At 52.4% G+C, this 25,126-nt stretch overlaps 1 protein-coding gene across 1 annotated transcript in view; it reads right to left on the reverse strand.

Moving 5' to 3' along the window:
* Positions 1–25,126, reverse strand: part of ATP2B2 (ATPase plasma membrane Ca2+ transporting 2) — a 174,497-nt gene that overhangs the window by 127,762 nt on the left and 21,609 nt on the right. The window contains exon 2 of the mRNA XM_036267151.1: positions 471–986. Within this exon, the coding sequence (XP_036123044.1) occupies positions 471–669 (199 nt within the window). The 5' untranslated portion in view covers positions 670–986. The remainder of the gene's footprint in view (positions 1–470; positions 987–25,126) is intronic.

Consider the following 25,126-nt stretch of genomic DNA (forward strand, 5'->3'; position numbering starts at 1 on the left):
CGCAGATGCGGTGGGAAGCAGGAGCCCTGTCAGCTTTGACGAAGGCCAGCAAGGCGTGCTTCCTCTTCTGGGCCCCCGGCCCCCGCCTGGCCCTGCCTTGGAGACTGGGTGCCTCCCAGATTTCCAGGCTGATGAGCCCCCTCCCGAAGTGGATGTGAGCTGCCCACTAGGGCTTTGGCATTGGGTTTCCAGAACACAGCCCTTGACCCAGCTCTGTCCCTGTGGTTCTCTCTGCAGGTGGTTTGGGTCTGACCCCTAACCCACGGGGGGGTGGGGGGGAGAAATGGAAGCCCCGCCCCCTGGCCTATCCAAGGGGCTGACCCTCAGCTAGAATGCACCAGAATGGCCACGCTGGCACTTCAGCCCATGTCCAAGACATCCTTGTGCTTGCATATTCTGAATATCGCTCCCGGAGCCAACCCAGATGGCAGTCGCCAGGCTACAGCCCTGGGTTTTCCTCCCACACCTACCTTCGACAGGAGAGGTTTTGAGGCGCCGGCAGATGGCTTCAGTGTCCCCGTAAGTCTCCTTGATCTTGACCACAGCCTCGGTGCTCCGCAGCTCCATGAGGGAGCGGAGCTCTTCCAGCGTGCACCCGAACTCGCCCCCATGGCTCGACTCGTTTCTTTGGTTTTTGGAGTAAAAGTCGCTGTTGGTCATGTCACCCATGTTTGCCACAGTCCCTGCTCGGGGCGGGCCCGAGGGTCAGCGCTGGACCAGAGGCTGCCGGGTGATGGCTCTGTGTGGCTGTCCTCAGCACAACCTCACTGGATGGCTGCGGCTCCCGGTGGCCGACTCCGGGTTCCAGGGGGAGGGGGCGGCGGAGGTGGGCTGGCAACAGCGGTGGTGAACTCCAAGGGGTGTTCCTGGGTGCAGGGTGAAGTCCAGGGGCCGGAGGGGCTCAGGGCTCTAGACCCAGTAGTCTCCATTCAGCGGGGCCCATGCTGCTCCTGGAGGTGGCATCTACATGGTCGGGGTGGTGGCTCCTGTGGGCGCAAGCACAGAGTGGCGACGGGGTGAGGATCTGGAGGCCTCCGGGGAGGTGCTGACGAAGGCCAGTGTGTGTGCATGCGTGTCCACCCAAATAACACCCTTGCACTCTAATACGGTGCTTTGTACAACACCCATAACAGCAGCACACACCGTAAATCTAAACATACTGGAACTTTCCTGGAGACCCCACAATATCAACCCCCCAAGGCATAACACACCCAATTCCCTAACTGCCCACTGTGCCCTGTCACACGCAGACTTCACAACACACCCCCTGCTGTACACACCCCCTCAGATCCACAGGGCTCAGGGTCCCCTGCTACGCCCAATCCACCTACTTTCAGGGCCCACCCCGCTGCCCCTCCCACTGTGCAGTGTCGCACGCAGTCACTTTTGGCACACATCTAACATCCCCACCGCCTTCCCTCAAAACACCTGTGCTCACAGCCCCTCTGTGCACACACAGACCCCGATTTCTTCCACGATCTCAATGTGTTTACACATGTCCTCTGCCCACACGGTTTGGGGCACATCCCCCACGTATAGATGCCACCCCTGCCCATGTCACCTACACCTGCTGATACACACTGCTCTCTCCACTTGGGTCTTACAGGCAGCGGGAGGGGAGAAAGCCACCCACCTCCACCCTCAGCCCCCAACCACACTAATTAAGGCCCTCGGCTGGGCCAGAGGAACCAGCTCACATGTATTCACCAGGACGTCACTGAGCCCACAGCTTGGCCCCCAGCACTGGCTGGGGTCCAGGGAGCCCTCACCTGGGGGTCCTCGCAGGCCAGCACCACAGACAGTCCCTCCGCGTCCCTCTGGGAGCCCAGGAAGAGGGAGTGCTGGCTTCTCTCTGCCTGCCCGGCCACCCTTCAGGAGTGCGGCATCTGCGGGGCTGCCAGGAGAGAATCCAATCTGCTTGGACACCCAACACCAGTGGCCAAGGCCCCGGCAAGCGTTGGGTGACAAAGGGCCCCTGTTGAGCTCGGCTGGGCCTGGCACGGGGACCAGCTCCGCCCAGTAGTCTCAGACAGCTGGCCATCTTAGGTCCAGGACAGGGAGGGGGGAGGGGCCGAGGAGGGGGGAGGGGTCGAGGAGGAGGACGGGACTGAGCCCACACCCCAGTCCCAGCTTCTCCCTCTTGTCATTCTCTCCCCTGCCTCATTTCTCTCCTTTACGATCCTTTCCTCTTGTACCAAATTTTGGAGCTGCTGACATTTTAGGGTTAATCTCATTTTCCAGTGAGGAACCTGAAGTTCAGAGAGGAAAAGGAACTTGTCCAGAGCCACAAAGAACAAAAGCAGAGGGGCCCAGAGGTGTCTGGTTTCCTGACTCCAGTCAGGTGCTCTTCCCCCTTCCCCTAGGGGGCACTCTCTCCTTTCTCTCCGAAGAGCTGAGGCTGGTGGGTAGACTGTGCCTGAGTGCATCGAAGAACACAGGATGGAATCAGGCAATCCAGGTTCGAATCCAAGTCCTCCCGAATCCTGTGAAACCCTAGGCAAGTCCCTTCACTTTGCTGAGACGCAGTTTCCTCATCTGTAAGACAATAGTCATTCTCCTCTTGCTACCTCCTAACTTACTGGGAGCTAATGATAAACCATGTTCAAATCGGATACTTCCACCTGGGGTATGAGGCTTTCTAGTCCAGGGTCTGGGGTGCTGGAGCCGCAGGAGAAACTGTCATCCTTCCAGGAGGGCACTTTTACCCCAGGCTACAGTGGGAAGCCTTATTTTTACACGGGACCAATAGACGAGGCAGGGACCAAGGATGCCTGTGTGTACAGATGCCAGGGGGGTTAACAGCAGGAACTCTAGAAACCACAGTTTCTGGACAAATTCTGGTTCCTCCACCTCCCAGCAGAATGGGAGGCAAATTAACTTTAATTTTATTACCTTAAAAAAAGGTGGGGGAATAATAGTATCTACCTCATAGGTGTTATGAGGCTTAAGTCAGTTATTTCACGTAAAATACTTAGAACTGAGCCCAGCAGTTACTGAGTAAGCACTGGGTAGTTATTGTGATCATTACCATACAACCGCTTTATGAGACAGACAGTCTTATCATCCCCATAGAACATACGAGCAAACTGAGGCTGAGAGAGGTGGTAGAGGGGTGGGAATAACCTGCCCGAGGTCACACAGCTAGCGAGTGGTGGAGTTGGGACTGAAACCCAGCTACTCTGGATCCAGAGACATTCTCTCTCTCTTGTTTTTATCCTCACCTGAGGATTTTTTGTTTTTCTATTTATCTTCAGATAGAGTGGGAGGAAGGGAGGGAGAGAGAAACATCTATGTGAAAGGGACACATCGACTGGTTGCCTCCCGCACGATCCCGACCAGGGCCCAGGACGAACCACAACTGAGATATGTGCCCTTGACCGGAATCGAACCGGAGACTTTTGGATCTATGGGCTGATGATCTAACCATTCAGCAAAACCGGTCAGGGCAGAGACATTCTCTTAATCGGGGCACTTTGCTGCCTCCCCTGCGAGTCTCCTTCGTGAGTTCTTAGGGTACGTCAGTGAAGTGCCGTATGTGAACGAAGTGCTCTGTAAGTCACCAGGGACTTTCTAAACTTGAGGCACTGTTTCTGCCTGTCCCTCTGCCACCTGTGGCGTGGCTCACAGGTGCTGATAATGACCTCTGACAGCACGAGCTATGAGAATCGTTAGCAGCAATCATGTTTGTGATGACAATAGTAGGCATAAGTTAATGGCCTACTAGTAATTTTAATGACTATTGTGCTAAGATGAACAATGCTCTTCAACCATCTAGCCACCCATTCGTCCATCCGCCCGTCCGTCCGTCCGTCCATCCATCCATCCATCCATCCAATAAATTTTTTGGGCAGCTACTCTGTTCCAGGCACTGAATAATCCAGACATGGTCCCTGCCTTCCAGGAGTGAATAGTGGAGAAGAGAGACATTAAATGCCTGATTTCTATATAACATAATGGGTTTGCCATGCTGACGAGTCCCAGGTGCTGCAGATACTCAGCAGGAAGATCTGATCTGACCCAGGGTATCAGGGAAGATGAGTAGGAAATATTATTTTTCCCCTACAGGTAGAACTTAACATGGAAGAAACTAAAATATTTAATTATCTATTAGTAAAAGGTCAGAAGGAACACAGTAAAAGGTGCAGGAAGGGACCTGCGTGAGCATGTATGGAGGGGTGAAATGCTGGGGTAGCAAAATCAGTTAAAAACCAAAATTTGCCCCTGTAGATGATAGTTACCTCTTTTGATGTGGCATGTCCCCAACCCATTACCCCTTGCTTTCGCATGTCACCAGTACATGCATGAGACCACTTCTGTTCTGGGCATCTTGGTTTTCCTTCTAAGTTGCAGAGCTCACTTTGGTATTTGATCTAACTGGGATTTCCTTGATTAGACAGCTTGCAGTCCACTGGCCCAGAAGTACTTGTATGATGCCACTCAAATGATATTCTGACAGACGGACAAAGCTGAAGACCTGCTAGTTGGTGTAGAATCTATTAGTTGCCTGAATTCTCCAGACAGGAACACTCTCCACTCCCCCAGCCTTCACTGCCTTGATAACGGTCTGTTCTGCTCATCACAGTGTCCTTTACTTGAAAGCCTCCCCTGACCACCCAGGGCTGTGTGAATGCTCCTGACTCCTGAATGCCTCCTGTATCACACCATACTTCACACTCCATGGCTTGGGCCTGCTTAGCTGCCTCCCTTCCCCTGAGAGCGAGAGCTCTGAGTGGGCAGCAGCCATGTCACTTTTGTACCTCGTATAGTAACTGGCATTCAGAAGGCACTCAAAACATGCTGAATGAATGAATGAATATCTGGATTAGCCCCTGGGTCATCCATCCATAGGAAGTCCTTGGACCTCAGTGTCCTCATCTGTAAAATGGGCTAGCGATTCTTACCCTGCCTCTCTTACAGGTTTGCTGGGGGTAAGGAAAGATATCACAATCAGTAGTCATACTTTTTCTTTGATGCATCCCCCAATGAGGCGTGGGTGTGAGAGCTACCACTCTACAGCTGAGACGTTTCATGAGTGGTGTGACCTTGGAGAAGTGATCTAACCTCACTGGGTGGGCCTCATCTGCAAACTAGAGCTGACCCATGTGTCTAACAGGCTGCTGTGGGGACCCATGGAGACTCCTGTGTGAGTCTCAGTGCAGCTCCTGGCCTGAAGCAGACCTTCTAGGACCCTGGCTCCTTATCTCCCCCTCACACCCTTGCTAGCAAGTGCACCACCCTCATGTTCCGATGAGGTTCACTTGCAGTCAGTTCTCAACACTGCAGTCACTCCTGCCCTAAAACACAGGGGCACACAGGCTGCCATGGGCTGAATGTGTTTAACCCAAATTAATATGTTGAAGCCCTGATCTCCAATGTGATGGTATTAGGAGGTGGGGCCTTTGGGAGGTCATTAGGTCATGAGGGTGGAGCCCTCATGAATGGAATTGGTGTTCTTATAAAAAGTGACATGAGAGATGATCTTTCTCAGCCATGTGAAGACACAGCAAGACAGGGAGAGGGGCCTCACTCGGACCCTAATCCGCTGGCACCTTGATCTGAACTCCCAGCCTCCAGAACTGTGAAAAACAAATTTCTGTGGTGTAAGAAACCCAGTCTGTGGAATTCTGGTATAGCAGCTGAGTGGGATGAGGCAGGGCCTTGGGCAGGGCATATGACCAGTCTGGGCCCAGACAGCATGAGCAACACATCAGGGGTCACACAGCCAACGGAGGCCAGAGCCCATAGAAAGCTCCTCCCTGTCTTCCAAGCTCCTGCAGCATGATTTTGACCAAGTCTTTTTCCTCCCTAGACCTCGGTTTCCCCATGTGGAAAGCGAAGGGATTGGACTAGTGTTCTCTGAGGTCCCTTCAGGCTCTGACAGTGCTGAGACCTTCAGAATCCAGGAGAACATTCTGACAATATTGGATTTATGCATTTCAATTTCATCTTATTAGCATTTAAATGACTCTGTATTGTTACATTTCAGTGACTCAAGAATAGGTTAGGGGCACCTTAATAAAAAGTCTTTGCTAGGAAGGATGCTTGCAGAGGAAGTAGCAATTTTTTTTTTTTTTTTTAGTTAATTTAACAAAGAAGGAATCTATCTTTCGAAGGAAGAATTAAAAAGGAAAACAAAACCCCAAACCAACAGCTATTCAAATCCTACTGAACGATGGTAGCTAGGACAATTGCAAATGAATTATGTGCTAAAAATAACTTTGAATGCTGAATCCTTCTGTTTTAAGATGTGCCGAATTTAAATGCCACCTTCATATGTATTTTTAAAGTCACCTCTTCTTTGAATGATCTCTGGGAGCCCTGACAAACATAGGGGACACAAGTCCTGTCTAGAGATCCTGGGTGACAAGGGCTGGTGCTGCCAGTGGTTAGTTTTGTGACTTGGGTAAGGCTCCTAACCCCTTCCTGAGCCTTGGTTCCCTCGTCCCCAACACAGCCAACTTCACAGCCTAGCTCCCAGGGCTTTGTGAGGACTGACTGCGAGACGGCTTAGCCCAGTTCCTGGCACAGAGGAAGAACGTGTTAAGTGGTGCTTGTTCCCGCAATGAAAATGCACTCACGGCCTCTATCTGCTGCTCAGCCAGAGTGTCCCCCACATGCCGTGCTTCACGCAGAACTCAGATGATGGGGCCATCCGCATGAGGCCCCTGGCGCTGCTCACGGCTGGGCAGGGTCCCAGCATGTTGCAAAGCGTACAAGGCTAGTCTCCCTCCGCTCTGGTCCTAATTAGTTCCTTTGGGGTAGGACACTTTCTTTCCTCTCCTAGAGTCAAATTCTGGCCTTTCTGTAGGACCTCCTTCCCCAGCAATGGGAACCCTCCACCTCGGCTACGACCCAGGAAAATGGGTGAACTCAGCCTGCAGCTGGAGACAAACGGACAGCTGCTCCTCCCTCAGCCTCAGCCAGACAATTGTAGTGATTGCCTTAGATGCCCCTTTCTGGGGGAGGGAATGTCCTGTCTGTGTGTGAGTGTGTGTGTGACTGAGGAGAGAGGCTGATGGACCTGTAGGGACTATGTGAGTGTGAGTGCAGAGGTCAGTCAGCGTGGAGGTGCAAGGTCAGTGGCAGTGTTATGGTAGATGTTCATCATGGCCAGTCCATAGGCTGGGGGTATGCCTGGGCCAGAAGGAGTGTAAAATGTTAGTGTTGGGTTGGGCTTGTGGCTGTGTGTGTGTGCACACGTGTGTGTGTGTGCACATGTGTGTGTGCATGCATCAAAGCTGACAATGAAAATCGCAGCTTTGAATTCTCACAGTTGAGGAGAGAGAACTGGGAAGGAGGAAGGGAACTGCAAATGAATACCTCAGAAGCGAATTTAGTGCTATTTTTAGAAAACCCCTACCCTGCTAACCAGAAAAGGAAAATCTAGAAAAAATTAAAAAGTCTCGCAGAAACAGCCACACATCAGCCCTGAAGGCAGAGCTAGCAGAAGCAGGGCCAGGGGGTGGGATGTCAGAGACTGAGGGCTTTTTGTGTAGCTTCTTATCCTCATGCCTGTTCTGAGGGAGGGGAGGTCCAGCCCTTAGTTGCCTACCAGGCTCAACCCCTCCACTGCTCCCTGGTCTCCAGAGGGGCTGCCAATGTTAGATGGTAGGAGAAAACCCCCATTCCTAGTCCTCCAGGTGCTGTTCACATACCTATTCATCCTCCCACTTATTTACCCACCAATCCATCCATCCATCCTTCCACCAACCCACCTATCCACCTGTCCATCCATCTGTTCACCCATCATTATTAGCTGTCCATCCATTTGTCTATCTGTCTGTCTTCATCCTTCCACCCATTCAACCCAATGAGGTGCATCTCATGTCCTGCCCCCAATTGCTGGGATTCTGAGGAGACCATGAGAATTGCTCAGACCCTGCTGTTTAAGGTCTGATCACTCTGCCATCAAGACCCTCCTATGATAACTCCAAGGTCAGGATCTGAGTTGAGTATTCCTGCACATTTGCTTCAGATTTGGGGAGGATATAATCCAAACAGCACTTGTCTGGGAACCCGATCTGCTGGGTCCCAATCTTGGCTTGACCACTACTGTTAACAGGACTTGCTTAACTCAAGCCTCCATGGGCTGTGTGGTATCACTGTCCCTACCTTACAAGTGAGGAATCTGGGACTCAGAGGTTACAGATGGCCAAGGCCATACAGATAGGACCTGGCACAGGTTAAATACACTTGCTCTAGTCCAACGCCCCCATCTTTCCTCTGTGCCCCATTGTCCTTTACCAACTTGTAGTGTGGTCTTGGACCAGAGCCTTCTCTCTCGTGCCTCAGTTTCCTTTTCTGTAAGGTGAGAGGGAGTTTGGGCAGATACTCAGTCTCAAAGGGCCATTGTAGCACCATCCTCAGGGATTCTCCCATCATCTGATACTTGCTTCTTAGAGCACACGTACTTTCTTGGGCCTCCTTGCTGCCATGTCATCCCCAGTGGGAGCGGACATCCCCATTGCAGGCCAAGCCCTGCTGAGCTGGAGGCTGAAGGGAGGAGAAACACCCCTGAAGCTGATCAAAATGCACCTGCTGTCTTTGACATGCACTGCCCTCCTTGGGTCTTTGCAGGGCAGTGCCTGCTTTCCAAGATTTGTACCCTTGCTATGTTCCTTATTTAGAAATCTTTCCTTAAAAGAATATTTGAGAGTTTTCGGATGAAGCTAAAACAGTCAAGTCGCCAGCAGATGGAGGCAAGAAAGCCTAGTTGAAGCAGAAAAGTGTTGTGGAGATTTCACTTTGGGCTGCAAGACAGGGAACATGCATTAAGAAGGTTGTGGACTGTGGTTCTGCCTGGATGAACTAGCTGCTCTGGACCTTGTTCTCTGTCTTCAGCCAAAAGCCTTGGCCACCTCTCCGGCCTCAGCTCTTACCTGCCCTTCTATCCCTATAGCTGCACTAACCTCCTTGAGGCCCCCTTTGCTACTCTGGCTGCCCCAGCCTCCAGATCCTAACTGGCTACAGTGACACCGCCATGTTACCTCCGTCTTCCTCCTCCTCTTCCATGGTTTGCCAGCAAAGGCCTGGAGGAGGACAAAGAATGATGATAACAGCGATGCTTAGACTGCACCTACAACATGCCAAGTACTATTCTATGCACTTTGCATTTGTTATCTTATTTAATCCTTCATGACAACCCTATGATACAGTAGCTGCTGGCACCCTGTTTTAAGGAGGAGAAAAAAGGGGAAAAGAGAGAGCAGTGACTGGTGTAAGGTCCTTGGTTAGGGGGCAGAAGAGCCAGGTCTCAAACACACACACAGATACTCTTAAGGGCCTCCCATGCTCATGCACACCCCCTTCTCCTCTAACAGACCAAGCTCCTGCCCTTTCCTCTGGCTTCTGCTGTGTCAGTGCTGTGGCCACACACAACAGGTTAGTTGCCGGTTGGTGAGTTTTCAGGCTTCACCTCTGACCGTGCAGGGATCAGGGAGCTGTCTCTGGGGATCAAATACGGATTGATGGATGGAGTGGGTGCTGAGGAGGGATTGGGTGGCTGAGGTCAGGAAATCTGATAATTACAGGCCCCCACTCCCTGCAGGCTGACCAGCAGAGGCTGGGAGTGAGCGCTGTCCACGTGGTGCTGGTGCTGACTGACATCCCCCCTGGGGAGGACAGAGAAGCAGGCACTGGAGAACCGGCTTCACTGGGAGCTGTTCCCAGGCCCATAGTGCTGACGGGGGCATAGGGTGGGCTTTAATAACTGTGTGTCAAGGAGCTGCTCACATGCTGTGGTGCTGACGGACAGAGCAAAGGGTTCTAAGTGCCCTGAGGAGCTTTTTTGGTAGCCATGCCCACTAATGAAGTGTGGGGTTGAGAAGCCCGAGTTGCTGGGTGTGAGATGAATGGGGAGGGCACAGGGCCTTTTCCATGAGCTCTGTGAATAGGCTTGGGGAGCTGACCCCAAATATTTGGTGCTGACACTCAGAGCTGAATTCTTAGGCAATGGGGTATCCTAGTGAGCAGTGTGTGCCAACAAAATGACACTATGCAAAAGGCCACCCAGGGCCACTTAAGTGCATGCATGCACAGAGGACTCACCTTGGTCCTTCGGTGCCATCTGTCATGGATGCTAGAAACCCCACCATTAGTGACCCATTCTTTTTTTTTTTTTTTTTTTTTAATCCTCATCCGAGGACATTTTTCCATTTTTTGTACAGACAGAGTGGGAGGGAGAGAGAGGAAGAGAGAGAGAGGGAAACATCGATGTGAAAGGGACACATCGAGTGGCTGCCACCCGCACGACCAACCAGGGCCGGGGACAAACTGCAACCGAGGTACGAACCCTTAGCGGGAACCAAACCCGGGTCTCTCCGGACCGCAGGCGGACGCTCTAACCGCTGAGCCAAACCGGCCAGGGCTAGTGACCCATTCTTTCACACTGTGCATGGCCCTTTCCTTCAGGTTCCTGCTGGAACCATATGTAAGTGGTGGCATCTCAGTCCGACTGAGTTTATTAAATGTTTTCCTCTGTGTGGTGGAGTAGGCCTATTCATCCATAGGACAGGGGGTGAGTCTAAGTTGGGAGATTACTTTTGAATAGTTAGTGAGCCCTTTGGGGTCCAGACCAGAAAAGAAGGAAGGCAAGGTGCGGGGAAGCCAGGCTCCTCATCCATGGCCTCCTGACTGTCCCCAGAATGATGCTGATGGTGACTGTCATTTACTGAGTGGTTTCCATGTGTCAGGAGCTGTGTTAGGCTCTGAACGCACCTTATCCCACAATAAGCCCACAAGGTAGGCATTATAATGATGAGAAAACTGAGGACCAGAGAGGCAAAATAACATCATGTCCAGGGTCACACAGCTAGCAAGTGGCTGAGCCGGGACAGAACTGGGACCTGTCTGACTCTAAAACCACCACAGTATGCTGCCTCTCAGATTGAGCATACCACTCTCTGGATTAAAAACCATCACTGGCTCCCCAGTGCCATTCAGGACCCTGCCTGATGGCTCGGAGCCAGCCTCCCTGGACTCTGGTCTAACAGAACTCCTTGCATTTCCAGAACAACGAATGCATGGCCCTGCCTCCCATCCTTTGCACACGCGGGTCCCTCTATCCAGGACTGCCTGCACCTGCTTTCCTATTAATCAAAACGTTCCTCTCTAAGGCCCAGCATGCCAACTTCTCGAATTCCCCTGCTCTAAATTCCAATCCTCTTCCCTCTGCCAGCCCAGGACGTGTGGTTCATTCCTCAATTTCACACTCTCATCCCTCAGTCTTGGGGTGAGTCATGCCAGCTTGACTCCCCCACTAGACCATGAACTTCCTGAGAACAAGGCCTCCCCAGCCCGCAGCATGGCACAGCCCTCCACCAGTTCTGGTTCCATGACTGAGGAAGCAATATGACTCTGGAAGGATACTGGGGACACAAAAATCTTAGGGTGCAGTCTGCACTTGAGAAGGGGACCTGGCCAGCCAGATGGTAGGAGGAGCTGATGCTGAACGTGCCCAGGTGCGTGCCACAGCTGTACAGGCACCAATCGGAATACCTGGACCTGGGCCCTATGAAGTAGCTGCTACCAGCATCCCATTCCACAGATGAGCAAATGGAGGCTCTGCCAGGTTAAGGAGGTGGCCTAGGACCACATAACTTTTGGATTTGAACCCAAGGAGTCTGCCATCAGAGCCCCTTCTTGGAATCAGCAGCCTAAGTCCTCCCCATGATGACTCAGAAGCCCAGTGTGGCGGTAGCTCAGGCAGTGGGACACACTGAAGCGTTTGGGGTCCAGTGGGGAGATATGCCAGCCCCTCTGGACCACACCACTCACAACTGCACCTTCTGCCACACCCGCAGAAGACCCCTGAGCCTGGCCATTGTTCTTTTGTCCTCCTGCCTCTTCCCCATTTTCTACCCAAGGCTGGAAGTGAGGAATAAAATCAGAGCAGGACACTGAATGTGCCAGGAGGCAGCCCAGTCTCTGGCCCAGGGACCAGGCGGGGCACTAGGAACACAGGACGCTGCCCACTCTGAGCTTGTCCTCTGCTTTGGCTGCCCTGGCCCCAGAGCCCAGATCCCAGACTCTTACACCCTGAGGGCCTGTGGAATCTTGTTGGCTCCTACGTTCAGCAGGTCGGCATGCTAATTAGTGACCGCCCTGCTGGCCAGCTCTGCAGTCCTCCTCTGACTTGGCATGGCTGTCCCGGCCACTGCGGAGACAAACAGAATCCGCCCGGCACCTTGAACAGATGGCGCAACTTCTAAAAATAACACCATACCATACTCCCCGGTGCAGCCAAGTCCCGGCGACAGAAGGGGGTGCGGGTGGGGATGAGGGCTGCTAGCTGTGCTCACCAGCCATCTGCGCAGAGACAGATGCAAATGCAGCCTCCCTGGGGGATGCAGACCCAGGGGACCCCAGCCTTGCTGAAGCTGTGCAGAGCCATGGCCTGCTGTTGAGGCTCTGAGCCCTGAAATGAAAGTGAGCAAGGCCACAGTCTGGCTTTGCCCCCTGTCCCCATCACTGTGGCTGGCCCAGCAGCCCCACCTCCGCATATTGTAGGTTGGGGTCCCGACCTGGACCACCCTCTCTTTTTTGCCTGTTATGTTCCACCCCATGTCTGGGTCCCTAGATCTACCATCCCCAGTGCCATCTTCTCCTGGGATTTTCCTCCCACTCTAGAAATTACTCCTCTTTGGATCCTTTTTTTTTATCCTCACCCGAGGACATTTTTGCATTTATCTTCAGATAGAGTGGGAGGGAGAGAGGGAGGAAGAGAGAGAGAGAGAGAGAGAGAGAGAGAGAGAGAGAGAGAGAGAGAGAGAGAGAGACTGGTTGCCACCACACGACCCCAACCAGGGCCGGGGACAAACCACAACCGAGGTACGTGCCCTCAGCGGGAACCAAACCTGGGACTCTCTCGTCCGCGGGCCGATGCTCTAACCGCCGAGCCAAACTGGCCAGGGTTCCTCTTTGGATTCTTAAACCACTTTTCTTTTTTAAAAAATATATTTTCATTGATTTTTTTTTTTTTTTTAGGGAGAGAGAGATAGAAACATCAATGTGAGAGAAACACGTCTATTGGCTGCCTCCTGCACACCCCCTACTGGGAATTGAGCCCTCAACCTGGGCTTGTGCCCTGACCGGGAATCGAACTGGGACCTCTCAGCCCATGGGACGACGCTCAATCCACTGAGCCACACTGGGCAGGCTAAACCACTTTCCATTTGACTCACAACTTAATAGGGTTAGAACCACTTTGTTTGAGGCTTAGAGTCAGAGGGATCTGGGCTAGAACCCTTGTTCTGCCATCAATGAATGACCTTGGGGAAATCAAGGCAGCTCTCTGGCCTCAGTTGTCAGACCTCTAAAATGGGGACAATAATCACTACTACCTCACAGGGCTGCTGGGCCACCAAAAGGGCACCAGCATTTGCAGAGCTTGACAGAAAAGCCGGAAGAGGCCCTGAGTCCCCAGGCTCACTTGACTCCAGTGACCAGAAGGGGCCTGGAAGGTGAAAGCCCGTGATGCCTAAGCCCCCTCGCAGCCCGTGTGAAGTCCCGCGTGTGCTTGCACGCCTCCCTCGACGGGTTCGCTCCCTCCTTGCGTGACAATCGGTGTCAGTGCTGGTGGTTACAAAGTTCTTGAAGTTGAGCTGAAATTTTCTTCTATTTTTATTATTTCATAGTTAAGGGGCATTTTACAACTCATGTAGAATACCCTGCTCCTTCTTTTCCACAGGAAGTTCATGTCCATGAGTGCATAAACACGTGTGTACGTGCCCGAGTGGAGTGGGATGTGTGCCCGGCTGTGGTCCAGGGGTGCACGTCAGGGCAGAGCAGAGCACTTGTGGTGACATGCAAGGGGTGTACAGCCTACTTGCCACGGATGCCTTGCCACTGTCTGAGGCTGTCTACGGAGGCCCTGAACCTCCAAACCCAGAAACCATTCCATCGGATGGCTGTAGTTCTCAGGGAACTGTGCCATTAGGGTTCACCAGAGCAAAATGACCATGGCAAAGTGGCATTTTATAGGTGTTCCTAAAATGCTTTTCAGTTTGAAGGCCACAAAGAACCCACTGATTTTTTTCTGTTTCACAAGTAGGAAACTAGGGCTAGAGAGAGTCAGGGGCCAATGGCAGGTCCTGCAGAGAGTGACATCTTCAGGGAGTGACCTGGAGCTCAAGATCCTGTACAGAACATGCAACTCCAGAGCTGGTCACCCCCAACCTGGCAGGGAGGCCCACCATTAGCTGTCCCTGCTCCCCTGTCTCCCATCTTTGGTCTCAGTTTCTCCATCTATAAAATGAGGAGGTTGGACTAGATAGCTTGCTGACTTGTGATCAGTCTTGGATACTGGGTCAGGCCAGGTAATGGGGCCTCCCTGGCTCCTGTCACCCACCACTCTGATGGGTATGTATGTGCCCTCAAAGCAGCCAGTTATCCTTTGGATACTGAGATATCTGGGGGGGAGGGGGATTTCTTTCTTTCTTTCTTTTTTTTTAATCCTCATCCGAGGTTATTTTTACATTTATCTCCAGATAGATTGGGAGGGAGGGAGGGAGAGAGAGAGAAAGAGAAACATCGACGTGAGAGAGACACATCGATTGGTTGCCACCTGCACGACCCCAACCGGGGCCAGGGACAAACGGCAACCGAGGTACGTGCCCTTGGCCAGAATCGAAACCGGGACTCTTTGGTCCTCAGGTCACCGCTCTAACAACTAAACTGAACTGGCCAGGCTGGATTTCTTGTTTTAATAATAAAAAAAATCAACTCAGAGCTGCCTTGTGGACCACTTGCCATGCCTTAGCACAGGCTGTTCCCTCCAGTCTGCCTCTCTGTCTGGTGGACTCCTATTCACCCTGCAGGGCCCAGCTCAGAAGGCCCCTCTTCAGTGAATACTATGCTGACCCCATTCTCCAGGCAGAGTGACTGATCCCTCTATGGGTCTTAACTGTTCATGTCCTAGAGGGCAGGGAACTGTGTCCCTTCATTTCTAGGTCCCCAGTGCACCTGACAGACACAGTTGGTGCCTAACAGAAGCTTGCTGAGTGGCTGAAGAAACACATAGCTTGACCTCAGAAAGAGAGAACGAGGCTGCCTGGGTCATAGACTCATCCACTACTTCAACAAACACTTGAGTTTAAATACAAAGGCAGAGACATGCAACAAACACCTTGTGTGTGTCCAGCACTGGCCTGCAGGGGTGATAGAAGAGGACGTGCAATAACATTTCTGGCAGGAAGGTGGTCGTAGTAATAGTGGCATCAGAACAGCAGTAACAGTAACAAAAATAATGGTAAGAGCAGCTAAGTTTTATTACTATCAAGTGCCACTCCTTGTATTTAGCTTTTCCCAGGCATGATCTCTCTACCCACGATAGGCCCTGAGGCAGACACTCTTTTTCATTTTATAGATGAAGAGACTGAGATTCAGATGGTGGGTGGCTGGCCAAGGTCACACTAGAGTCTGCATTAGCGTCTGAGTCCCAAGGCTGTGCTCGTGACCTTGGCATTCAACAGCTTTCTGGACCCCGAATCAGCACAAATGGAGCAGCCCCCGTGGTAGGGACACCAGTGGAGTGAAATGTGATGTTCAGGGGGAGAGGGAAACCCAGGGCCACCCTGCCCCTCCCTGAGGTGGAAGAAGAGCGCCCAGTGTCCAAGTGGCCTGGGGCTGGGAGGAGGCCCCCAGGATATCGCTAGCTTCAGTATCCACCAGGGAACCCCCAGTGGGGTTCTTTTCCCTGCGCTGCTGACAGGTGTGAGGCGGGGGTTCGGGCTGACCTGGCAGCCTGGGCGTGAGGGGTAGGAAGCAGATGGCAGCCCCTTCCTGTGTTCGGAAGAAGTCGAGGGTGAAATCCTGGAGCCGTCAGCCTGACCGCATCACCTGCTGTTAGAAATGGCCCCCGGGCCGGAGGGCTGGCGGCCACCCAACGTGGCTTTGCTGACGAATGGTAGGCTCCAGGGAGGCATGGCCACCAGCCCAGCGCTCCTCCGCTAGCATCACTGTCTTCTTATTAAAAAGGACTGTTACCAGAAAGGGCTCTTCCCAGTGCAACCTCCTATCTCACCTGTGACCATGGGGTAGAGGGAACAGGGTGCCCATTTTACTGTTTGTTTGTTTTTGACAGAGTGGGAGGGGGAAAGAGGGAGAGAAAGGGAGAGAGAGAAAAACATCGACGTGAGAGGGACACATCGACTGGTTGCCTCCTGCACAACCCTGACCAGGGCCGGGGATGAACTGCAACCGAGGTACCTGCCCTAGGTTGGAATTGAACCCACAACTCATTGGTCCATGGGCTGATGCTCTAACCACTGAGCCAAACCGGCCAGGGCCAGGGTGCTTATTTTAAAGATAAGGGGACTGAGGTTCAAAGAAGACAAGTGATTGCTTGACACTGGTCACTCAGGCACATGCTGGGACTAGGTGAGGCAAAGATACACCTAGGATGCAAAATGCGAGGAGATGCTCGTGCTCAGGTTCCTGTAAATGCCACATCCCCTCCCCCCCCCAACTGTCTGCCCTGCTGCTTATGTCCATCTCGACACCCACGGGCCTAGGTGTCCCTCCCCTACCCCAAACACAGGCAGAGACGGAAACTCCACGATGACATTTCAGTTGGTAACCCTGTGGATCATGCGGCCGGGCCTGGAACTGTACAAGATGTTTCAAGCCAACGTCTCAGCAGTCAGTTCCCTGAGCAGCAATGGATTTCAGGGGAAACAGTTCAGTTCTCACCTCTACTCATTTGGCAAACTTTTGCTGTGGGCCCGTTGCCTGCCTTGAGCTGTGGGATGCAATGTGGACGGAGTGAAGCTGGACACAGCCCTGTTCTCAAAAGTTGTGCATCGTCCCCCCTGGCACAGTGACTGAACATTATAACAATTTAATAAAAATAGTCATGGTGGCCCTGGCTGGTTTGGCTCAGCGTTGGCCTGCGAACCAATGAGTTGCGGGTTCGATTCCAATCAGAGGCACGTACCTCAATTGTGGTTAGTCCCTGGCCCTGGTTGGGTTGTGTGGGAGGCAACCAGTCAATGTGTCTCTCTCACATCGATGTTTTTCTCTCTCCCTCTCGCTCCTTCTCTCCCGTTCTATCTGATGATAAATAGAAAAATATCCTCTGGTGAGGATTAAGAAAAAGTCATGGTAAAATAGCATTTTTTTTATCCTCACCTGAGGACTTTTTTTTTTTTTTTTTAAATTTATCTTCAGATAAAATGGGAGGGAGAGAAGGAGGAAGAGAGAGAGAGAAGTATCAACGTGAGAGAGAGACATTGACTGGCTGCCACCTATACAACCCCAACTAGGGCCGGGGACAAACTGCAACCAAAGTACGTGCCCTTAGTGGGATCCGAACTTGGGACTCTCTGGTCTGTGGGCTGACACTCTAATCACTGAACCAAACCAGCCAGGGCTGGAGCATTTTCTATGTGCCAAGCACTGTGTACATGCCATCTCATGTGACCCACATCACAGCTCTCTGAGGCAGGTATTCTTATTCTCCCTATTTTGCAGAAAAGAAAGCTAAGGCAAAGAGAGGTTCAACAACTTGCCCAAGGTCACTCAGACCGAACATAATAGAGTGGGGATGGATGGTCAGTTAAATATATTTGGGGGAATGAATGGAGACATGGGAGAGGTTGTATAGGGTCGCCAGGTCGACAGAAGGTGGTATGACTTGCTAAATGTGGCCATGCAAAGTGCCCTGGGAGCTCCAGGAGGTGGCATCAGCCTCCTGAGGGCAGTACTAAGAGAGGGTCAGGGAATTCTCCCCGCTTTGGGGCAGACTTGGGCTGCAAGCTTCCAGGAAGGTGGTGATGGTGACAGCCACTGTATCAGTTCGCAGCGAGCTGAAGCTCCAGTTTCTCTCTGAGTCTGACCATGTGCCCTACCTATAAAAATATCTGAGGCCAACGGTCCCTTTTACCCTGAGAAAGTGGACTCTTAGACAGGCGGGACCTGGGCAGGTATGAGAGGAGCAGGAGGCCCCTCCTCGGCTGGTCTGGGCAGTGGTCCCTGGCCTGACACCCCCCTGCTGGGACTCTGGCCTACAGGGAGGGGGCTGCAGCTGGACACCCTGACACTCAAGCCTGCAGAGCTCACGCCTCAGTTGCCAGGCAACCATGCAGCTCAGGTTTCAGGAGCTAAGGACAGGGCCTGGTGAGGACGTCAGTACATAATATTAGATACAGCCCGGCCTAGTGGGACTGCTTGAGATACACAAATCTCAGACCTGAGCAGGGGGCAGGGCCTGAGTAGTCCTGTGGTCACTTTGCAGATGGGGAGAATGAGATCTGAGAGAGAAAGGATGTTGTCTGAAGTGACCAGTGAGTCAGGAATGCAGGCAGGGTCATCTCTGCCAAGAAGATAGGAATAGAAAAAACAGTTTGGAAAGTGAGGGCAAGTGTAGCCGCCATGTGCAGGGCACTATACCTGGGGCTTCTCTCACTGAGGCCCAATTCATCCTCGAAATAACATGGTGAGGTGTAGGCATGGTTTTCATGCCTGTTTTATAGATGCGGAAACTAAGGCTCAGAGACTGTGCCGCCTACTCAAGATCATGCAGGTGGAGAAGGGCAGCGGCCAGACTGGAACGCAGGTCAGTGTGACTCCGAGGTCTGCAAGCTTCCCCTGGCCCCTGCCCTGCCCCCAGGGGCTAAGGGGAGGAGTGAGGGACCTCCCCACAACTGGCATCTTTGTTTCTTCCGCAACCCCTGGAGCAGAGGAGGCGGAGTATTCCTCTTCCTATCTCAACATGCAAATGCTGAGCTTGGAAGGTGAAATGATATAGCAGGCGTGGATGTAGGATTTAAACCCATGGCTCCCTGGCTTCAGGGCCGGGGCAGACCCACTGCCCCAGCCCAGCAGGAGAGGCTGGGGTGGCATCTCTATGCCAGGTCTCCCAGTATCAGACATCTCTGCCCACCGGCTCCAGCAGGTTGAGACTTCTGCGGGACAGGACCCCACTCCTCAGCCCACAAGAGAGGAAACCCCAGCACAGAGCCATGACCTGTGGTTCCGGGCCACTGGACCTCCCTCAGTTGCCCATACCCATACCTCCCAGCAACCTGAGCCTGGGCTGGGTAAGCAGGTTGCTATGGTGACAGCACATAGGATACTGACCTGAGGACCCAATGGCAGCACAGGGGAGGGGCACGCCTTGCCTCAGAGGGATGGATGGAGGGGTAGAGGACAGGGGCCCTGGGGACCCTGCGGCAGCGGAGGTTGCTCTGTGGGTCATGCTGGGCACAAGCTGCTATTTATAATTCTGCTGAATGGGCCCAATGACCTGACTCACAGTCAGACGCTGCAGAGAGGGAGGACACAGCTCAAGAACCTCCCCCCAGGCCCCAGCTCTGAGCACAAGGGTGAGGGAAGGCCAGCGGGAGGCCAGAACACCCTCTTCCCCCCGCTATCTCCAATAGTTTCAACATCGACCCCTCTGCCCAACCCTGCCTTCATCCCTGTGTCCTGGGCCAGGCTTTGCTCGGAGCGGGGGCAGCCTAGGCTCTGGTCTTAGGACCAGAGAGTGTGTGCACACGTGTGTATGTGTATGTGCGTGCGTGCCTGTGTTCCGGAATGCCTCACTGGCATTCCTCAGTGGGTAGGGGTGGAAGGGGAAGAAAGGGGAGAAAGAGAATCTGGAAGGCAGAGAGGAACTTGAGAGGCTGGGGGAGGAGGAGGGAGAGAGAAAGAGAGAGGAGAGGGAGAAGGAGGCGGAGAGACAGACAGAGAGGCAGGGGAGCTGCAGCCAGGACACAAAGACGGCACATGCGAAACGGGAGCCGACACAAGGGCGGAGGAGAGGGCAGCACGAGGCTCCAGGCACATCCTCTTTGGCCCTGGTGGTCAAGCTGCCGGCCTAGAGGCTGAAAAGCAAACATGACTCAGGTCTCCTGGGGGTGCCTCAGTGGCCTGTATGTGGAGGAGAGAGGGCCATAGTGTGGTACCTGCACTGACTGCCCTGCCTCCTTGGCCTGGGCACCCCGCTTCCAGCCTCCTGGGGGCACAGGGAAGGGCAAGGACTGCTCCAAGGTTGCTGGAACCCGCCCAGGAAAGGCACGTGGCGGCTTCTGGGGCTTACCTGGCCATCCGCCCTGAATCTCGGTTATTTTGGAAGCTGAGCAGCCAGAACACATCCCCCTCCTCCCTTATTCACGGGCCAATGGCTGCTGACTCCAAATATTCACTCAGAAATCCAATGTCTCTTCTGGGAGGGCTTCCCTGACTCTCCCAGATGGAATCCTCTGCTTGCACAGGACCTAATTTGTACCTCAGTAGGGTGTTTATCCTGAGCAACCAAAGGCAGAGCTTTATCTGCCCATTCCCCTCAGACTGTGAGCTTAACCAGGGGCAGCACTGGCCCCCCAGTGCCAATTGTGATGCCTGACACACACCTTGATAAGCATTACCAACAACCCTACAGTAGCAGCATCCGCCAATTGTATTGAGCACCTACAACATCCCAAGAACTTTACATGCACCATCTCATTTAACCTCTCAATAGCCCTATGCTAGGCTTCATCAGCAGGCCCCATTTTACCAAGGAGGAAACCAAGGCTCAGAGAGGCTAAGTGGTTGGCCCAAGTTCTCACAGTTGGGAAGTTGTTGAACCAAGGTCTGATCTGAGGCAGCCTGATTTCAGAGCCAATCACATGACCACCAGGCACACAGCCTCCCTTGCTCTACTGATCACTTCCGCTTCCATGATTATGCTCAAGAACCTTCTGTGGCTCCCCAGTGCCTCTAGGATCAACTCCAGACTTCCCTTCTGGTACTGGCTCCTTCTCTACTTGTTCTTCCATTATCTTTTCAGGTCTCATCCTCTCTCCCCTACTATCTTCTGATTTATTCAGGCAACAGTTATTTAATGAGCACCTATTGTGTGCCAGGCACATTGTGCTTGCTCCTGGGGAAGACAGATGGTGAAAAGTGCTTTGACGAGAATAAGGCATTATGATGGACTGTCAAGGGACCTATTTTGCAGGGTAGATGTGCAAAAAGCTGGGGCCAGTGTATTCTAGGGAACAGCACAGGCAAAGACCCAGATGTGGGGAGGGGCAGGGCATGCCTTCAGTAATCCAGAGAGGGCATGTGAGCAAGAGAGGGTGAGGAAAGGCAAGCTCACACAAGGGCCGGGGCCAGACTGCAAGGGTTTTATTCCAGGTTCAGAGGGGGCACCTCTAAAGAATTTAGGTGGCAGATTAGCACAAAGTTTTTTGTCTTTTGTTTGTCAAGATCCGTCATCCAGCGGAGAATGAACTATCGGCGTGAGAAGGAGAGTCGGGAGGAAGGTGGCTACTGTCATCCGGGCGAGCGGGGACAGGGCACTGACGCAGAGGTGGCAGCGGTGCTGAAGAGACGTGGGCAGGTAGGAGTCAGGACGGAAACCAAGAGGCTGAGCAGGCAGAAGGGGGAGGAGGAGCATGGCTGAAAAAGACTCTGCCTTCAGCAAGAAGGTGGATGGCAGTACCATCTACTGGGATGGGAAGTCGGGGAAGGAGTGGGTTTGGGAGGGGTGGGTGGGCATGATTGAGAATCCTGTTTTGGACTTGTTAACTTTGAGAGGCTTGTGAGATGTCCAAGGAGAGATGCCAAGTGGCCAGTTGGATGACGAGTTGGGAGTGCAGAAGAGAGGCTCTGGCTGAAGATATAAATATGGGCATCAGCAGCTTAGAGAGGTATTTAAAGCCATGGGACAGGGTGAGATCATCAGAGGAGAGAGTGCAGTGAGAGAAGGGAAGAGGCTCAGCGATGAGCCTCTGGCAGCCACGTAGCCACACTGGCTGACCTGATTAGGTGACTTCTCTGCTCAACAGCTTTCAGTGGCTCCCTACTGTCCTCAGAACAAGGTTCAAAATCTTAGCCTGACACACAGACCCTGCCTACTTCTCCAATTGCATGTCCTCGACCTCTTCCTGTACCCTTTCTTCCAATGACAATAAACCCATGTGAGGTTCCACCCCTCCAGGCTTTTGTCCAGGCAGCTCCCCCTGCCTGATGCCCTCCTGCAGGCAGAGGTGAACGGTAACTCTTGCTCTTCTAAAGCTCTCTCTGACCTCCAGGGCAGACTCTGCAACACCCTCCTCTGTGTTTCTATGGCCTTCTGGACATACCACACTATTATTTTCTTTCTGGGAGCTCCATGGAGGTGGCTGGTCCACCTCTGTGTCTTGAGCCCAGCATGTCCAAAGCTCATGGTGAGGCCTCATGCCCACGGGTCTGAGATGCACCATCGGAGCTGGGGTGGGCTGGGCACGCGAACTTCATCACTTCCAGTCTGAGCCTGGGCTGCTGCTCTGAACGCACTTGGAGGAAGGAAGGTTAGCAGAGGGAGGAGGCGAGTGGGTACGAGAATGAGGGGTGGCCATACTAGGAACTTGCTGGGCCTCCCACCTGCCATTGCAGCAGTGGCGGGGATGAAAAGATAAAAGTAGGGAAAAAAGAGCAGTGAAAATTACTTCCCTGCGCTCGTGACGAGAGACTTCACTGTAGGAAATCAAAGAGCGCACTGCGGACTTGGCCTGGAGGGGTCATGCAAAACTCCTGCACCCGCCCTGGGTCACTGTTATTCTGTCTTATGTTTGATGTTACCATCTGTAGGCTCCTGAAGAAAGCTCTCTGGAGGACGGGGTAGGGACGAGGGGCAACTTGCCCGTTTACTGAGCACCTACTTGGTGTCAAGCATCATGCATTTGGTCAAGGGCACAGATGGGTCAGGTGGACCTGGGCTCCAACTCCAGCTCTGCTGCTCGCTACATGGCCTTGGCCAGGTCACTGCCTTGCTCTGGGTCTTAGTTTCTTCATCTGTGAGATGGGGCTATTCACACACCCCTGCTTAGGCTTTGGGGGAGGTGATGTGTGACGATGCTTGTGAAACACTGGGCACAGTATGTCACGCAGCTGTCTCCTAACAACCTTGTTAGAGGAGTGTTGATGTAACCCCATTTTTGTACAGGGCAACTGAGTCTCAGAGACGCCCAGGTAACAGAGCTAGGACGGGTAGAGCTGATGTCCAAGAGCATTTCTGCCTCCATAGCCAGAGCCCCTCCCATCTCATCTTTTAGTTGGTTGATTCTGGGACCTTGGGTTGGATACTGGGGACTCAGATAGGATACTGGATTCAGACAGAAGCTCTACCCTCCATGGGTCAGGATATTCCCACTGACTACTTTATATTGCCACTCAGAGAAGCTGGGGTTGGGCCTCCTGACTGCACAGGAGGAGGAAGTGAGTTTGGGAATTCCCAGCTCACAGGGCCTGTTTGAGGACCAGGCGGGCAGCTCGGGTTAGCCCTCTGTGCTTCAGGATTTTCATCTGCAAAACTGATCTAATGATACCTTCCCCCGCAGATAATCCGAGGGCTAAGCAGGAAAGCTTTGGGTGAGCTTGGTGCCATTTTAGGGAGCCCCATATCAGGCTGTCTTCAACTGAGGTCCATGTAAGGGTCCTTTGTAAAGTTTGTGTAGATTTGCATTTTTCTGAGGAAGCCTGTGGCTTTCATTAGCTCCTCAAAGGAGTCCTCGACCCCTTTGTCCCACAAAGCCCCAGAATCACTCTCTAGTGGGACCAACTCAACTCCCTGCTTTCCAATAAGTGCTGGGGAGAAAGACACCAAGATGGCAAAGCCAGGAATCCCAGGTGCCTGGGGTGGTTAGAGAGCAAGGTTTGAGGCTGGGACCCTCATGTCCGGAGACCTCCAGCAAGGCAAGACCACTTGATAATCACTTCTTGCTCCATAGCTCTCCATGGTCCCACAACTCAGGGTCCTGCAGTAACCAACTCCCCTCCACACCAACATAGTGGAGGAGAAAGAACTCGGATGCTGTTCTTTCCCAAGCAAAACACAAAGCTAATTTTTTCAGACAGCAAGTTCCTGTAACCGTAATTGATCAGCCTCTAGCTTGGAGGCAATCAGATTCCATCTGACTCCCTCATTAGCCTCGGGAACAGGAGCGAAGGCAACAGAGCCGGACAAAGAGCTGTTATCACAGCTGCACCCCGAGTTTGACCAGAGAAACAGATGGTCTAAGCCACACCCCAGCGAAATGCCACTCAGAGCAGGTACCTTGGGAAAACACTCAGGGGTTGGTCTGCTTGGACATCCACAGCTAGACCCATTCCAGAAGTGGCCCGAAGTCACTTAGTTTGGTGGGCCACAAGGTAGGTGACCCCACTGTGGGCCCCAAAGGCAGATTATAGCTCAAAATATTAACTGCAGGAGCCTCAACATGGGGTCCCTCCAGTCCAGGCCTCATCATGAGCAAGACACCAGCTTCCTACCTGGCCGTTCTACCTGGGTGGTCCCACACCTCATACGCAACAGATGTCAAGTCCAACTTGTCAGTCTTTTCTTTAATGGTAAGGTTTTCGTGTCTTCGCTGAAAAATCATTTCTTACTCTTAGGTGGTAAGACATTTTCCTGTTTTCTTTTAGAAGCTTTGTAGTTGTAGCTTTTATGTTCAGAACTATGAGTCATCTTAATTTTTTTCATCTACTTTTCATTGTGGTTAAATCTCCATAACAAAACTTAACCATTTTAAGAGTCTAGTTCAGTGGCATTGGGCACATTCACATTGTTGTGCAATCATCACCACCGCCCATCTCCAGAACTTTTTCATGTTCCCAAGATGAAACCCTTTACCCGTTCCCCCTCTCCCCAACCCCCAGCAACCACCACTTCACCTTCTGTCTCGACAATTTTGACTACCCTAGGGACCTCCTATAAGTGGAATCATACAGCATTTGTCATCCTGTGACACTTAGCACAATGTCTTCCAGATTCATCCATATTGTGGCATGTGTCAGAATTTCTTCCCTTTGCAAGGCTGAATAATATTCCCTTGTAGGTATAGTCCATTTTCCTTATCTGCTGATGGACACTTGAGTTGCGTCCCTATCCTGGATATTGTGAATAATGCTGCTATGAACAAGGGTGTAGAAATATCTGTCTGAGTCCCTGCTTTCATTTCTTTTGGGGGTAGAGCCAGAAGTGGAATCGCTGAATCATGTGGTAATTCTGTTTAAGTTTTTGAAGAACCACCATATAACTTTGCATAGCAGTTGCACCACTTGACATTTCCTCCAACAGCACTCACTGTCTCAATTTCTCCACATCCTCACCAACACTCATTATTTTCTCTTTTCTTTTGTGTTTTATAATAGCCATCCT

This window comes from Molossus molossus, unplaced genomic scaffold, assembly GCF_014108415.1.
Source record: "Molossus molossus isolate mMolMol1 unplaced genomic scaffold, mMolMol1.p scaffold_m16_p_18, whole genome shotgun sequence".
In the NCBI taxonomy this organism is placed as follows: domain Eukaryota; kingdom Metazoa; phylum Chordata; class Mammalia; order Chiroptera; family Molossidae; genus Molossus; species Molossus molossus.